This window comes from Pithys albifrons, chromosome Z (assembly GCF_047495875.1).
Source record: "Pithys albifrons albifrons isolate INPA30051 chromosome Z, PitAlb_v1, whole genome shotgun sequence".
Lineage (NCBI taxonomy): Eukaryota > Metazoa > Chordata > Aves > Passeriformes > Thamnophilidae > Pithys > Pithys albifrons.
The window spans coordinates 51446158-51461046 of NC_092497.1; the positions used below are offsets into that span (position 1 = coordinate 51446158).

A 14889-nucleotide genomic window follows, 5' to 3' on the forward strand; every position below is an offset into this window, starting at 1 on the left:
CAGAGCCTTCAGAGCCAGGTCAGGTTGTGTACTCTGATTCATGCATGGACAAGGGGTCTGTGCACATGGAATTGCTGAAATTGTCATGGTGGTCAGGGTTTTGTATTAGGAGAAGATGAGGTGGGCAGAGAGAGGAGGAGGGGGAGCACTAAACTGAAATATCAGGAGGAATTTGCAGTGGGAAACTGCAAGGAATATCAATGGCATAGTCAAAATCTGATGATGTTTGGAGAATGGCTGTAGTGGCCTCACCAGATCTTGTGCCATGGCCATCCCTTCTGCAGTTTCAGTCCCCAAATCCACATGGCTTTGAAAGTTATGAGGTCCAAAACCAGTGATAGCCATGGACCTGATCTAACTTGTTTCTGCTTCTACAGTAATGCAGCTGGGCCAATAAACTTTTGTTAGGGTTTTGTGTAGACCTTTTTTATCAAAGTTAGAAGACCAAAAAGTAAAAATACTTACTGAGCTTGCTTGTTTGCCTGTGACATTTTTTCCATTTTTCTCTAGTTTTGTAAGTCCCTGAAATTAACATCAGTTTTCTGAGCAATTTCAGTGTCCTTGAGTACCTTTTCTCTTACGTGTTTTCAACTTTTGGTTAATGAAAAGATCTATTCAGTGACTGTCAGAACTTGAGATTTCTTCTGCTTTCACCTTTAATATTGACTAACTTTTCTTGAGGTAAATAATGTACAATCCAATGCTTAAAATGTTGGGGGTTTTAGCTGTTGCTGTATAGACTGGAAAGGAGCTGCCACATTGGTTTTGAATAGATTTGCTGATACATATCTATACATAACTAAACTTTATAATCTTCTGATAAATAGATGAACAGGTAAAAATGGTGACTTTTGTGTGTAGTTTTAGTAAAAAAATCCGGTTGCCTCAAGAAAGTCCAAGGACTCCCTGTGTTATTTTCTGGCATAACTGGCTCTTCAGGCCAAACTCTCTGGAGCTGATGCTAAAGCTGCTGGATCCAGAGCCCACCTGGGTTCTGCTGTTACTCAAAACAAGTCCTGAGGTAAAACCTTGGGGTAAAACCTTGAGGTAAAGACAGGCATCAAAATGGGAAGACACCAAGTCAGAGAACAGTGGATAATCCACTCCATTCCATTTCCACAAGAAAATGTCATAAACATTGTTTTCTTCAAAATGAATATGCAGGTTTAAACCTTGGACAGTGAAGTGTTGCTTGAGGAGTTTTGGATTCTTTTTTTTGTTTCTACAAAGACAATACGTTTTAAATGCTTTGGGAAGAAAGAAGGAAACATGTCCTGTCTTTCTGAGTTGTTTGGTATTTCAGAATGAGGTCAGAAGGGAGTTACTAGTTTTCCAGTTTTATTTTGAAAAAAAAAATGCATTTTGCTGATTTATTTGAATGTTGTACGTGAAGATGTGCAATGAATCACCCTCCTGGAGTTAAATTCTCATGTGCATCTGTGTTCACCTAAGCTCTTTTCTCACACCGCTGGGGATCTGCATTTATGGGATTGAGGAGGCATCAACATAAGTATTGAGAATATGGGTCAGAGTGAATGCATTGCTCATTCTCTGCAACAAGCTAATTACTACTTAAAAATTTATGAAATTCTGAGGACCATAAAAGTGATCTCTGGAAGTTTTAATTTTTATTCTTCCTCTTTTTATTCTTTTTGTAGCCAACTGGAAACTATCTCTCTGGGCTTCTCTCTCTTTTCCTTCTAGCTCACTGAAACTTCTTTTCCTTAATGTTACCTTGACAAAGGCTTTGCTGCTTTAATGTATAGTTTTCATTGTGACTTTCATTGCTGCAATGAAGTGGCTAATTGAACAGTTTATAATGTGTATTCCTAACTCCTACTGCAGTAGGTTAACCATGAAAGGGAGAGAAAATGAACATACAAAATGTTGCATTTTTACCTTTTACTGAGAAGAGCCTCAGAGATTTTCTTTATTTTTCTCTTTATGAGCAATAAAATTCTTGAAAATGCTTCAATATGAAACTTTCTTTGATACTGACTCTTAGATGTCACCTACATTGTCATATGCCATAGTTTTAAAAATGCCCACAAACATAAATGTAGAAAATAGTCTGGGGGGCTGGGGCCTAACCTGGAGTAAAATATGTAAGACTGCAGTTAAATATTTCCTTTCTGGCTTGTCTTGCCAAAAATGCAGAGCAGCAATTTGGAGTTTCTGGATTGTCTTTAATAAAAATAGAGCAATGCCAATACTAGCCTCTAGAATATCTCCAATGGGCTTATCATGGAATAAATAGAAGTTTAATCTGCCTTTTCTATTTATAACACTTCATGGACTTTCAAACAGCTCTTATGCAAAAAAAAAAAAATATTAAAGTCCTGGTTATATGGAAGAGCATTTCCAGCTGTTCTTGGACTCTGCACTGAGCGAAATGGAGAGCCCAGTGGAAGATCAAATCTAACAGAAGCTTTTGAAATGAAGTATATCTTCAGAGTTACCAATTTCTAAAAGAAAATCAGGTCTTTAATATAGCAATTTTATAAATATTAAAATAGTGTAATCATCAGTTTATAATACAGATTTTATTTATGATAAAGCTACAGCAGAGTGAAAAGAGAAAGGAGAGATAATGTGAATGTAGGGAGAAAGTTCCATGTTTGTTTTTAAAACTATTTCTTTGTAAGTAAATATTGCTGACCAGAAAAAAAAAAGTTGTTTTTAAAAGATGTTTGGGGAAATGCTGCAGTTGGCAGGTGTTTGTTTTCAGGCAGCTGCAGCTGGAAATGTGTCCTCCATATACCTTCCCAATTTCTTGTCATTCCAATGGTGAAGAAACCAAACAATTTATTTGAACAGTGTTCATTAGCAGAGCCTGTACAATACTGCTCTTAGGAAGGAAGATTTACTGTGTTGACCTTTTCCTCCTCTCTGTTTAAACTACTCTCTTCCTCTTGTTCTTTACCAGTTCTGAAATTTACCTGTTTCCCCTTTTGTAAATGGTACTCACTTTCTGTAATCTGCTTGATGCAGGCCTGGTTTTGGTCTGGTCCTATTTCTTACTGTAATTTTTTTCCATGCTGAAAAATTTTTTTAATTTGCTTTATTTCTTTATAAATTTTATTTTATTTCTTCTGTGCTATTAGTCTTCATCTTTCTAACCCTGAATGCAGATGCAGGGAGGTGTCTGTATTGTGATGGGCAAGGCTGTATTCAACTGATCTTGCAGAACTTCATCAGTGTAAATGGCCACATTTCACAGTCTGTGGGGCATCTTTCCTTTCACAGCACACAAATATTCCATCAGCTTTGAGTTTACCGAAGTTGCTCAGACTGTATTTGAGTTTCTGCCACCTCCATCAACTCCAGTGTGTGGTTTTTCCCACGCAGGGTTTAACAACTCCGAGCGCATGTGTGACAAGGAGTTCATCATACGCAGAGCAGCCACAAACCGCGTCCTCAACGTGCTGCGCCACTGGGTCTCCAAGCACTCACAGGTATTCCCCTGAAACACATTCCCTGGGTTGATTTGTCACACTGTCAGCTTGGCTGGGCTGCTTCTGGGACAGAGACAAAGTGAGGTGGGAGGAAGGGAAGGAAAAAAGGGAGAGAAGGAAGGAAGAGAAGGAGAGGAAGGGCAGGGCAGGGCAAGGAAGGGCAAGGCAGGGCAGGAAAGGGAAGGGGGAAGGGAAGAGGGAAGGGAAGGGGAAAAGGAAGGGGGATGGGGGAAGGGAAGGGGGATGGGGGAAGGGAAGGGGAAAAGGAAGGGGGATGGGGGAAGGGAAGGGGAAAAGGAAGGGGGATGGGAGAAGGGAAGGGAAGGGAAGGGGGATGGGGGAAGGGAAGGGAAGGGGGAGGGGAGGGGGAGGGGGGAAGGGGAGGGGAGGGGAGGGGAAGGGAAGGGAAGGGAAGGGAAGGGAAGGGAAGGGAAGGGAAGGGAAGGGAAGGGAAGGGAAGGGAAGGGAAGGGAAGGGAAGGGAAGGGAAGGGAAGGGAAGGGAAGGGAAGGGAAGGGAAGGGAAGGGAAGGGAAGGGAAGGGAAGGGAGAACGAAAAAGACACTTCGTAAGGAATCTATAAACTGCTTTGTCACTCCATGCTCATGAAATAGTTCATCTCAAAAGATAAATGTACCAATGTCAAACTGTCTGATGTCAAATCAATTCCCTTTTTCCCATGTAAAGGGTTTAATTTTCATAGAAGTTAAGTTTCCTAGAGAATGAAGTCAGTAAGAGTTGTGTAAGTGGGGAAACTGCTTGTGTTTGAAAAGCTGAACAGCCCAGAAGAGATTAATAAAACCTGGCTTGGTATCATAGGAGTGATTAAACATTTTGAGTTAGTGAGAACAGTCTATGTATACCAAGTTTTGTTTGACTACCTGTTAAATTAAAATCAGAATAGAGCACATCCTGAGCTGTAACAGAGTGGCTGCAGTCTGTTATTGTAGTTCTGTGTCACTGTACTGGCCTCACTGTGGTCCTTCCAGAGTTCACATTAAATAGCTGCAGTGAGATGAGTTGATCCTCTATGCTAATTTAAAAATGGTTAATATGTGATTGTGAGAATGTTAGGAGTCATCAGACTTTGATCAACATTAAGCAACACCTACAACCAGTTTCACTGAAGTTTACATTTCAGAGCTGGTCCTGATATAGTTGTGATGATTCTGTGTCACAAGCACAGAATAACTGTGAAGGGTGCAAGCACACTCTGCATTGTGGTAATTTACCAAAAATATACTTTCTGTCCTTAAAATTACAAGTGTTCTCTGTTTCTATTTCAAAAGTACCCATGATATGCAAAAATATCACATTCTCCTGAATACTTTTGCATCTTTTGCATAATGTTTACACGTAGTAGTGCTTTAGAAATATGAAGAGGATAAAGGTAATGAGTAATTGTGCAACATTGTCCATTTTTAAAGTGGAAGGTGTTACCTGGACTTCTTAGTCCGCCACTGCCTTTTATTTTTAACATGGCAAGTGTGTCAGATTTTAATTCTCTCTCTCTCTTAGTTTGTGATTCCAGCATAGCAAATATTTTAAAATGCAAGGGCTTTGGCATGGAGAATAAGAAATGCTACAGCAACAGAGCACGTAATGAGTGTTTTGTGCTGCTGACTTGAGAGACTAGTGAGAGAGAAGGGACAGCAGACCCAAGCAAACCAGAAAAGACTGACTAGTTCCTGCCAAAAAAAATACAGGATAGGACTGCTTTAAGGAAGACAAGTGAAGAATTGCTGTCTGGCCAAATAGTAAGAAATGCTGGCAGGAAAGATGTATAGTCCTGGGAGTCCAGTAGCTCAGAGCTTATTTTACAATAACAACACAAACTGCAAATCAGAGAACCCTAAGCCACCAATATCTGGTGAAAAAAATGCTTACTGAATTTCCAAATTGACAAAGCAATATAAGAATTAAAATTCTTTAAAAACAATAGACCTGAATTAAAATTCTTTAAAAGCAACAGACTTGCCAAAAACTTTTATACATTTTTGTATCGTTCTCTGGCTACTCAGCAACCTGATCTAGTGGAGCTCCCATGGCAGGGGATGGAATGAGATCAGTTTTAAGACCCCTTCCAACTCAAACCATTCCATAAGTCTGTGACTCCATGATTGCTGCATTTGAGACATCCTTCATCTTCATTAGCAGCAAAGGACAGGTTTTATTCATTAAAAATAATTAGTTAGGAAATAAGTGGATATTTGCAAATTTAAACTTACAATTTTGATACTGCTTTCCCTCAACTTGGCTTCAAATTTGCTTTTACTTCAAAAACTCCCAGCACCAACTAGGCAATTTCTCTCTGTCTGGTACGCTGTTCTCTTTGTGATGTCCCTAAATCCTTGTGGTCATTGCTGGCCTACACCATTGCAAAAAGTGACCAACTTCACATGTTTTTTTGTGCCAAAATGCCACTTCCTTATCACAAGATGCAAAGAGAAGCAAAGATAACACACATGGAAACTGAGACTTTCTTATTTCTCCTTTTTGGGTGTGAGATGCTACTACATAGATGCTTAGTGCTGCAGCTTGTGAATAATTCTGTAGCATAACTGACTCTGTCTTGGTGCTCTCTGATTCACCACTGACAGGTACAAGTCTGTCTAAATCCTTGTCCTGATCCATTGGGCTCTGGTGCAATGTAAAGACACTCACATGCAACCATCTGCTAAAGGGCTCTCACATGGTATCATCCCACTTCATTATTCCCTGCCCTCCATCCCTCCCTCTGCAGCCTTTGGCTTTGTTTCTGCTGCTGCTCTCAAGTATGTAATAACATGGGTCAAGGTTAGTGCATGAACCCAGGGATGGAGGAATTATCCAAACAAATGGTTCAGAGCCTTGTGTTTACTCACTTTGCTCTAGAAAATCTTTGGCCAGGGTTTGGAAGGTCTTTGCTGATCTATGGAATCAATTATCTTCCTACACTATCTTGCAACTGTTTCAAAACCACAGTTGTGGATGGTTTAGCTTTGCTTTTGTTTAAATGTATGTGACCACAGACTAGACAGCATTTAATATATAAAATTGTCTGTGGCCAGAAAACAGAATCATTAAAATTAACAGATCAGTCTATTCAGTGAGGATGTGCTTTCACAAAACTGTTTGTTACCTTGAAATTATGCTAAACAATGCTTAGAAAAAGGATTCATTATTTTTAAAACTTGGGCCATACACTGTAGAAGCCTCATTTAAATTTCAAGTAAATGTACCGTGGTAGTGCCAGACCTGCAGCCCTTTCTGAAGGGCAGAAGGAACTAATTAATGTCCCCAAGAGCTCCCAAGATACAGATATAAAAATTCGGGGAAAAAACATCCCCAGATGATGTGACACATTTGTTTTCACCACCCTGAGCACGAGTAATCAAACCTTTGTTGCTCATGGGCCAAAACCAGCACAGGTGACTTTAGGTATTCCAGATTGTTTTGTTTACATTTTTTGTTCTTTTCATTCTGTATCCCTAGTTTCTTTTTTCTTTTCATTCAGCCACCTGCAAGCCAATAAACCTTTCTTTAGCCCAAAGTAACGGGAGGATGTTCATGTTTACATTTTGTTTTTGAAATGTAATGGAGAGGAACAGCGTAGGATTCTCCTGTTGTAAACAATGAAAACACAAGTGATGAGGCAGAGCATCATTGTGAAGACAGTGTTGATGGGGACAGAAAGGGCTCGTGAGGATAAAACTCCCACTGGCTCCTGCAGAGGTGGAAAAATAGGAAGGCTAAAAGAGGCCAAGGGGAGAAAGTCTCAGGGTGACTTTCATTATCTGAGTGAGGTCTTGCATCCCTCTTTTCCTTAGAAATACAGCTGGAATGAGTTGGCAAATCTTAGGTCTGTCACAGACAGTGCCAGTGAGCTGTGGAGTTACCACAAGATGTGGGGAGAGCCCTGGGGAGAGCACCATGGCTTGAATGTTGAAAGCACAGATCATGATCTCGTGCCCCATGTGTGCTTGGCTCCAGCTGTGGAATTACCTACTGCACATCCTTCTTTTTTGGTCAGACCAGCAAATATGTGGTGGGTTTTCAACAGGAGGATTTGCAGAGGTAGTTATGACAGCACTCAGGGGTTAGGGAGAACACCTGTATACACAGAGAATTGTCTGGGCATGGATGGTTTTGGTTAGTTAGGAATAGTTCTAGTTCACATCAATTGGCCAATCCCATTTTTATTCCATTTCATTGGATTAAAAAAAATATAGATAATCCTTTCTGTGAGCCTCACTTGGTTCATGTTTAAAGGTGTAAAGTAACAAATAAGATAATCTGGCAAATTTGTAGTAACTTTATTGTAGAAATGTGAACAAATTGCACTTACACCACACTTAGCAAAGTGTGCTGTATTTTAACTGCATTTCAAATGAACCTCCTCAGGACCTGTGGCCCCTGCCTTGAAACAGAAAAGAAGTTTCTGGGATTCTTTCTGAAACAAGCCCTGAGGAGTCTGAGGGGTTGTCCCCAGGAGAGTCAGAGCAGGGGAACCCCGTGGGAGCGACCCAGCTTTGTCCAGAAACCCAGTTTGCTGAAGTTGTGCAGTGAGTGGTAACACACTCAATTGCTGCTGTGCTCTGTCGGAAGGTGAAGGAGCACAAGGGTTTGCTGTTCCACGACCCTTCAGGGAACATGAGTCACCCCCGGAGCGGGAGCCAAGCCTGCAGTCAGTCAAAGTAATTTACAGTGCTCTGCACCCACTTCTGCCGGAGCCTGACAGGTCCCTCCCCACAAGGAACGTGCTGCATCCCGGGGCTGAGAGGCAGCGATGTCACATTCCCTCTCTGTCCTGAGTGCTCTAATCTGCCCATACGTGGTGGCTGAGCTCTTCTTGTGTGCTACAGCTTTACTCAGCGTGTGAACCAGCAGGGCTCTGTGTGTGTTGTTCATGTAGCTGGTCCTTTTAACCTCATTATATTCCATCAGGAGTGACAAGCAAACACCGACTCCATAGAATCAGGACTGACAATTCTTCCCCACACAATGAATCTCTGCACTTTAACTGGAAGACAACACTGTTGTCCTTCACTTGTTTCTTTAAGTAAGCCAGACTTACTGCAAGCTCAGGGCTGAATGTCCCTGATAACCAGTTATAAAACCTCTTATCTCTGCTTTCCACCTGTGTAAATGTTTTGTTGCAGGTGAATTTATGAAGATTTTCCTCCACACTGTTGTGTGTGATAGATGAAGTGTGTTTTTATGCTGCAAAATTAAATATTGTTGTTGAGGGCAACAGCAGCAGAGTAACTTCACTTAATTCTGACAGTTTCATTTGTTGTGTACAAGATTAAGAGTAACTCAACTGATGCCATTAAAATAATTATCTGGTTACTCTTTGCCATGAAAATTATAAGGCAAACCCAATCTACTTAAAAATTTTCCAAATTCCTTATAAACCATCTTTCAGTAGATCTCCCCTCCTGTCTCTCCCTTCACTCCCTCTCTGGTTTTCCTGTCCTTATCACTAACATACCCAAATATAAATCAGGTTCTCACGTTTTACCTCCATTTCATTTCTCTGGGTTATTCAATATTTGTCCACATGTAAATGCAGCAGGTTTCTTCTCACTAAGGGAAGTTTAAAGAAAGAGGGGAGGAAAAGCTTTTGGCTTTTTACTGACTTCATGTTAAAGCTTGAAAATATATTTCCTGGGTAAACCATCAGTAGTAAATCTGCTATTTCTGGTTAAAAAAAGACATGGTAGCATGGCCAAGTTTTCTTTTTGGCTGCTTTCTGCTGCCTCTGCTGCAGTCTCTTTTCTTCTAGCGAGTGATGACAAATCCTTGTGCCCTCTCATGAAGGACTAAGACCATTGTCAGTCTGAAATGTGCTGAACAATGAAGTGGTCCTTGTCTAACTCACTGTATTCCATCTATGATGTGTAAATAGCACCTGAAAGTCACAGAAGTGGTCTAAAAATTATCTATCTGTGATATACATGAATTTACTCTATGTATACCTATATGTAGCTCCATATAGATCTATGTGTCCTACGCTATAAACAAATATATATGGGATAATACAGATTCATATATAATAGCCTTAGTGCAGATAGATATACTCTCATGTATTTAGAGTTCTTTGTCTATAAATAATACTTAGAATTGGTTGCTAAGTATTTTGATGTTTGTCTAATTCTTATGTTAACCTTTCTACATATAGTTAAGTACATGTACATGCTCAAGTGTGATGATTTCCTTCAATTTTTTAGACATTGCTCATCACTCTGGAATCTCTGTATCCCTTAGATAATGAACTTCAACAGAAAAAGTGATTAGCTCTCCAGTCTTCTTCTGAATCCCACCTTTTTCCACATTATTTTTTCTCATCACATTATAAGAGGCAGATGGCACATTATATGAGTTTCCCCAGTGATTCCAGGACTACTTTCTTTTGGAGATTACTCATTAAGACAAGTTTTGCTCTTAATGAGCATTTTGTTAATTCTCATTGTTACATGAATTACCTTGTATACACACAAAACCTGGAAATGCTATGGTTTTGATGAATCTAATAATCATAGGTGAGGCTTCCCGATTCAGTTTGCAAATGAAATACCTTCTAAAGTTGTAGACATTCTTGGCCATAAATTTGGTTGCAATAAAGCAAGACACCTTAAGAAAAAATATCTCAAAATGAAAATAATCAAGCAGTTGAGACTGGAAATAAAGTCCTAATCCCCTTCACGTGATTTGCATGAGAATTTTTCCCAGAATTTTGAGGTGTTACATTTGTCATCTCTTGGGAAATTTTTTCTGTTCATTTAGGATAATTTTGTAGCCCAACTAGCAAAAGTACCCAACTTCTTCTGTTTAGTGCCTGCCATTGAACTACAGGACATGTGACAACACTAATATTAATTACACTGGTGGCTTAAGCTTGTGCAGGCCTAAGGTTTCTCCTTTATCTAAATTTATAGTTTCACATTGCAAATGGTTTTCTTCTAGAAATCACTGGAGTGAACAGCACTGTCATGTAGTTTACTTACAGTCCTCATGTTTTCACTAATTAGTCCCATTTCCATACCCTAAATATATGGAAAAATTCTCTTGTCTTCTCTGGCAAACAGGCTAGAGCAGCTCATAAGGGAGGCATTTCAAGAAGTGGCTGTAGAAAATGTGCTTTAGAAAACAAACATAGTGCAGTACCCAGAAGTAATTTTCACTTGGCTTTGAGCTGTGTGTCTGATACCCCATCCCAAGCCTAACACTTCAGGCTTCCAATTCTTCAACATCCTTGACTATGGACAAACATCATCATCATCAAAAAAAAAGACACATACAAATTGGTTGGGGGGTATTAATTAGTTGTAGTACAGGTGAGGAGGCTTTTGAGGAGTGAAAAGAGGATGCTGTGACAGGAGGGAAATGCTCAGGGCAGGTTATTTCTGAGCACTGCCATTTCAACAGTAGCAGTTCTCAAAAAGTGCTGTAAGGGTGGCTGTGGAACCTCCTCCTGTGATGAACTTCTTGTCCTAAGTGTTTCATCCTTTTCCCAAATCACTAGTTCTTGTAAGTTTGGGAGGTCTCTGATGTTCCTTCATTCCCTCAAGTGAAACCCAGGGTGTCTGTTCATCAGAGGTGGTTCTGTTTCTCCCAGGGCAAACATCTCCAGAAGTCCTGTCCACTTACCAGCCTCTCACAACAGGAGGGGCTGTGATGCTTCTCTGACTATGAATGGTGAATGGAGCTGCATCCAGCTGGCGGCCGGTCACCAGTGGTGTTGCCCAGGGGTCTGTGTTGGGTCCAGTCCTGTTTAACATCTTTACTGATGATTTAGATGAGGGGATTGAGTCCATCATCAGCAAATTTGCTGATGACACCAAGTTGGGAGGGAGTGTTGACCTGCTGGAAGGCAGGAGGGCTCTGCAGAGGGACCTGGATAGACTTGAGAGATGGGCTGATTCCAATGGGATGAAGTTCAACAAGGCCAAGTGCAGGTCCTGCCCTTTGGCCACCCCAACCCCTGCAGCACTCCAGGCTGGGCACAGAGTGGCTGGAGAGCAGCCAGGCAGAGGGACCTGGGGGGACTGAGGGACAGGAAGCTCAACAGGAGCCAACAGTGTGCCCAGGTGGCCAAGAAGGCCAAGGGGATCCTGGCCTGGATCCAAACTAGCGTGGCCAGCAGGCCCAGGGCAGTGACCCTTCCCCTGGACTTTGCCTTGGGGAGGCCACACCTTGAGTGTTGTGTTCAGTTCTGGGCCCCTCAGTTCAGGCAAGAGATTGAGGGGCTGGAGCGGGGCCAGAGAAGAGCAACGAGGCTGGAGAAGGGACTGGAGCACAAGTGCTGTGGGGAGAGGCTGAGGGAGCTGGGGGTGTTTAGCCTGGAGAAGAGGAGGCTCAGAGGTGACCTCAGCACTGTCTGGAACTCCCTGAAGGGAAGTTGTGGCCAGGTGGGGGTTGGTCTCTTCTCCCAGGCACTCAGCAATAGGACAAGGGGGCACGATGGGCTCAAGGTCTGCCAGGGGAAATTGAAGTTGGAGAGCAGAAAAAAATTCTTTGCAGAGAGAGTGCTCAGGCATTGGAATGGGCTGCCCAGAGAGGGGGTGGATTCCCCATCCCTGAAGGTTTTTCAGCTGAGCTTGGCCGTGGCACTGAGTGCCATGATCTGGTAAAGGGACTGGAGTTGGACCAAGGGTTGGACTTGATGATCTCGGAGGTCTTTTCCAACCCAATCCATTCTATGATTCTGTGATTCTACAACGCTCTTGCACAGAGTTGCCAAATAGTTCCCATTTTCAGTAACTTTGTGCCTCCTGTTCCCATGGAAACAGGCAGGAGCTCGCCACAAACATGGTCCTGCTTGCAAGGAACTGTGATTTAGCAAGGGAGATCTGTAATGCACTAGACAGCTGAAGGTCTTGGGCTTAATTTTCTTAACAAAATGCTGCCTTTGAGCTAAATATGAGAATTTTCCGAGTCTAATCCAATACTTGCCTGTAAATTCTGTTGCAATAGAATGTCTCATTCTGTTCTCTGATCTTCTCCAAATTCAGAGATCAGCATGAATGGTGGTTGCACGTTGTTGAACTGCAGTCCTGTCTCAGCTATCAGTGTGCCTTGTGGGTAGTGAAAATTCTGAAGCTCCTGAGTGCAGTGCCAGAGAGAACAATCCTGGTTTACTGAGCTTGTTGGTTTGAGTACTCCACTATACCCAGACCTTTGTGTCTGGGTGAGTGTGAGATAAGAAATACCAGAGTGGGAGGCAGATAAACAGAGAAACTCAAGAAAACAGTGGCAGGCATTGCCAGGCATTGCTCCCAGGATTGCAATTAAGCTGCTTTTTTGCTCTTAACAGTCATCACTAGAGAAGAGAGAGGATTTTGTGGGCATTGGGAGGTGTGTTTCTTACTTCAGAAAATAAAGGTTAACTGATCTGCCCACTTCCACACAGAAGATAAAGGTCAGAAAGGAGATAAATTACAGCCTTTAGGAGATCCTGATTTATGACCTCTTCACAACAACAGCTTTCCAGGTTTCTCTAAATATTCTCAAGCCTAATAGCAAAAACAAACAAATAAAATTAAAAGTAAAGAATTTGAGTCTTATAGCACACAAAAAAAAGACAAATCTCGTAAAAATATATCCTTTGTGTAGTCAACATTATTATGACAGAATGAAGTAAAATTGTTTTGCTTTTTAGGATTTTGAGTTGAACAACGAGCTGAAAATGAATGTGTTAAACTTGCTGGAGGAAGTTTTGAGAGACCCCGACCTTCTGCCACAAGAAAGGAAAGCTACTGCAAATATACTGAGGTAAATAAATATCTAATAATTTAGCATATTAACTGGTATGTGATATAAGGGATTGTGCACCAAAGAATTCACAGGGTTTGCGTTTCCTCCAGAGTATTCAATTTTGAGAATTACTAAGCATTTTATGAGCCATAAAATGAGATATGTTTTAAGTTCCATTCATAGAAATACCTGTATTAGAAAATTTTACTGCAAAACATCTGACAGCCATGAGTTCAGTCTTCATGTATCAGTGAATATAACCCCATCTACAAAGTGAGAATATTTTACAGCCAGAGATTTTCATATAAATTACATTACTGAGTAGCAGAAATCCTTGCAAGAATACTTCTGAACAGATTAGTACCCACTAATGCAGAAGATCTTCTACCTGAAAGCCAGTGTGGTTTCAGAGCCAATAGGAGCACCACAGACATGGTGTTTGTTCTCAGACAACTGCAAGAGAAGTGTAGGGAACAGAACAAAGGTCATTATGTAACCTTCGTTGACCTCACCAAAGCTTTCGATACTGTGAGCAGAAAAGGCCTGTGGCAGATCTTGGAACGTTTAGGATGTCCCCCCAAGTTCCTCAAAATGATCATCCTGCTACATGAGGATCAGCGTGGACAAGTCAGATATGGCGATGCACTCTCTGAGTCCTTTCCAATAACCAATGGTGTGAAACAAGGTTGTGTTCTTGCACCAACTCTATTCACAATCTTCTTCAGCATGATGCTCCAAAGAGCCACAGCAGACCTTGATGAAGAAAATGGCATCTACATCCGATATCGTACCGATGGAAGCCTATTCAACCTAAGGCGACTGAAGGCCCACACCAAGACCCTGAATCACCTTGTCCACGAGCTGCTTTTTGCTGATGATGCCGCCCTGGTTGCTCACACAGAAGCAGCTCTGCAGTGCTTCACATCCTGCTTTGCAGAGGCTGCTGAGCTTTTTGGGCTGGAAGTCAGCCTGAAGAAGACAGAAGTTCTCTACCAACCTGCACCTCAAGAAGTCTTCCATCATCCTCACATCACCATAGGCAATTCAGAGCTTAAGTCAGTCCAGCAGTTCACCTATCTGGGAAGTATCATTTCCTCAGACAGTAAGATCGACAAAGAGATAGACAACAGGCTGGCAAAGGTATACAGTGCCTTCGGAAAACTCCATAAAAGAGTCTGGTCCAATAAACACCTGAAGAAAAGTACAAAGATCAGTGTCTACAGAGCCATTGTACTGTCTACTCTTTTATGTGGGTCTGAATCCTGGGTCATCTACCGCCACCACCTGCGGCTTCTCGAACTCTTCCATCAGCGCTGCCTCCGTTCAATCCTAAACATCCACTGGTCTGATTACATGACCAATGTGTCTGTTCTTGAACAGGCAGGGGTCAGCAGTATCAAGGCCATGCTGCTGAGAACGCAGCTGCACTGGGTAGGGCACATCTCCAGGATGGAGGATCACCCACCGCCTCCCGAAGATTGTACTCTATGGTGAACTCGCCGCCGGCTGCCGCAAGAGAGGAGCCCCGAAGAAGAGATACAAGGACTCCCTGAAACAACAGCTCAGCCTTGGCCATATTGACTGCCACCAATGGTCCACTCTGGCCTCCAATCGGGATTCATGGAGACACACCATTCACGACGCTGCTGCTTCCTTTGAGAATGCACGGAGAGTCAGTCTTGAGGAGAAAAGACAACG

The 14889-nt window shown here is 41.9% G+C and overlaps 1 protein-coding gene across 3 annotated transcripts in view; it reads left to right on the plus strand.

Annotated features, from left to right (window-relative positions):
* The window catches only part of RASGRF2 (Ras protein specific guanine nucleotide releasing factor 2), a 123434-nt gene that overhangs the window by 89353 nt on the left and 19192 nt on the right, over positions 1–14889 (plus strand). For all 3 annotated transcript variants that reach the window (XM_071581095.1, XM_071581096.1, XM_071581097.1), the window contains exons 18-19: positions 3349–3455; positions 13097–13209. In XM_071581095.1, the coding sequence (XP_071437196.1) occupies positions 3349–3455; positions 13097–13209 (220 nt within the window). The remainder of the gene's footprint in view (positions 1–3348; positions 3456–13096; positions 13210–14889) is intronic.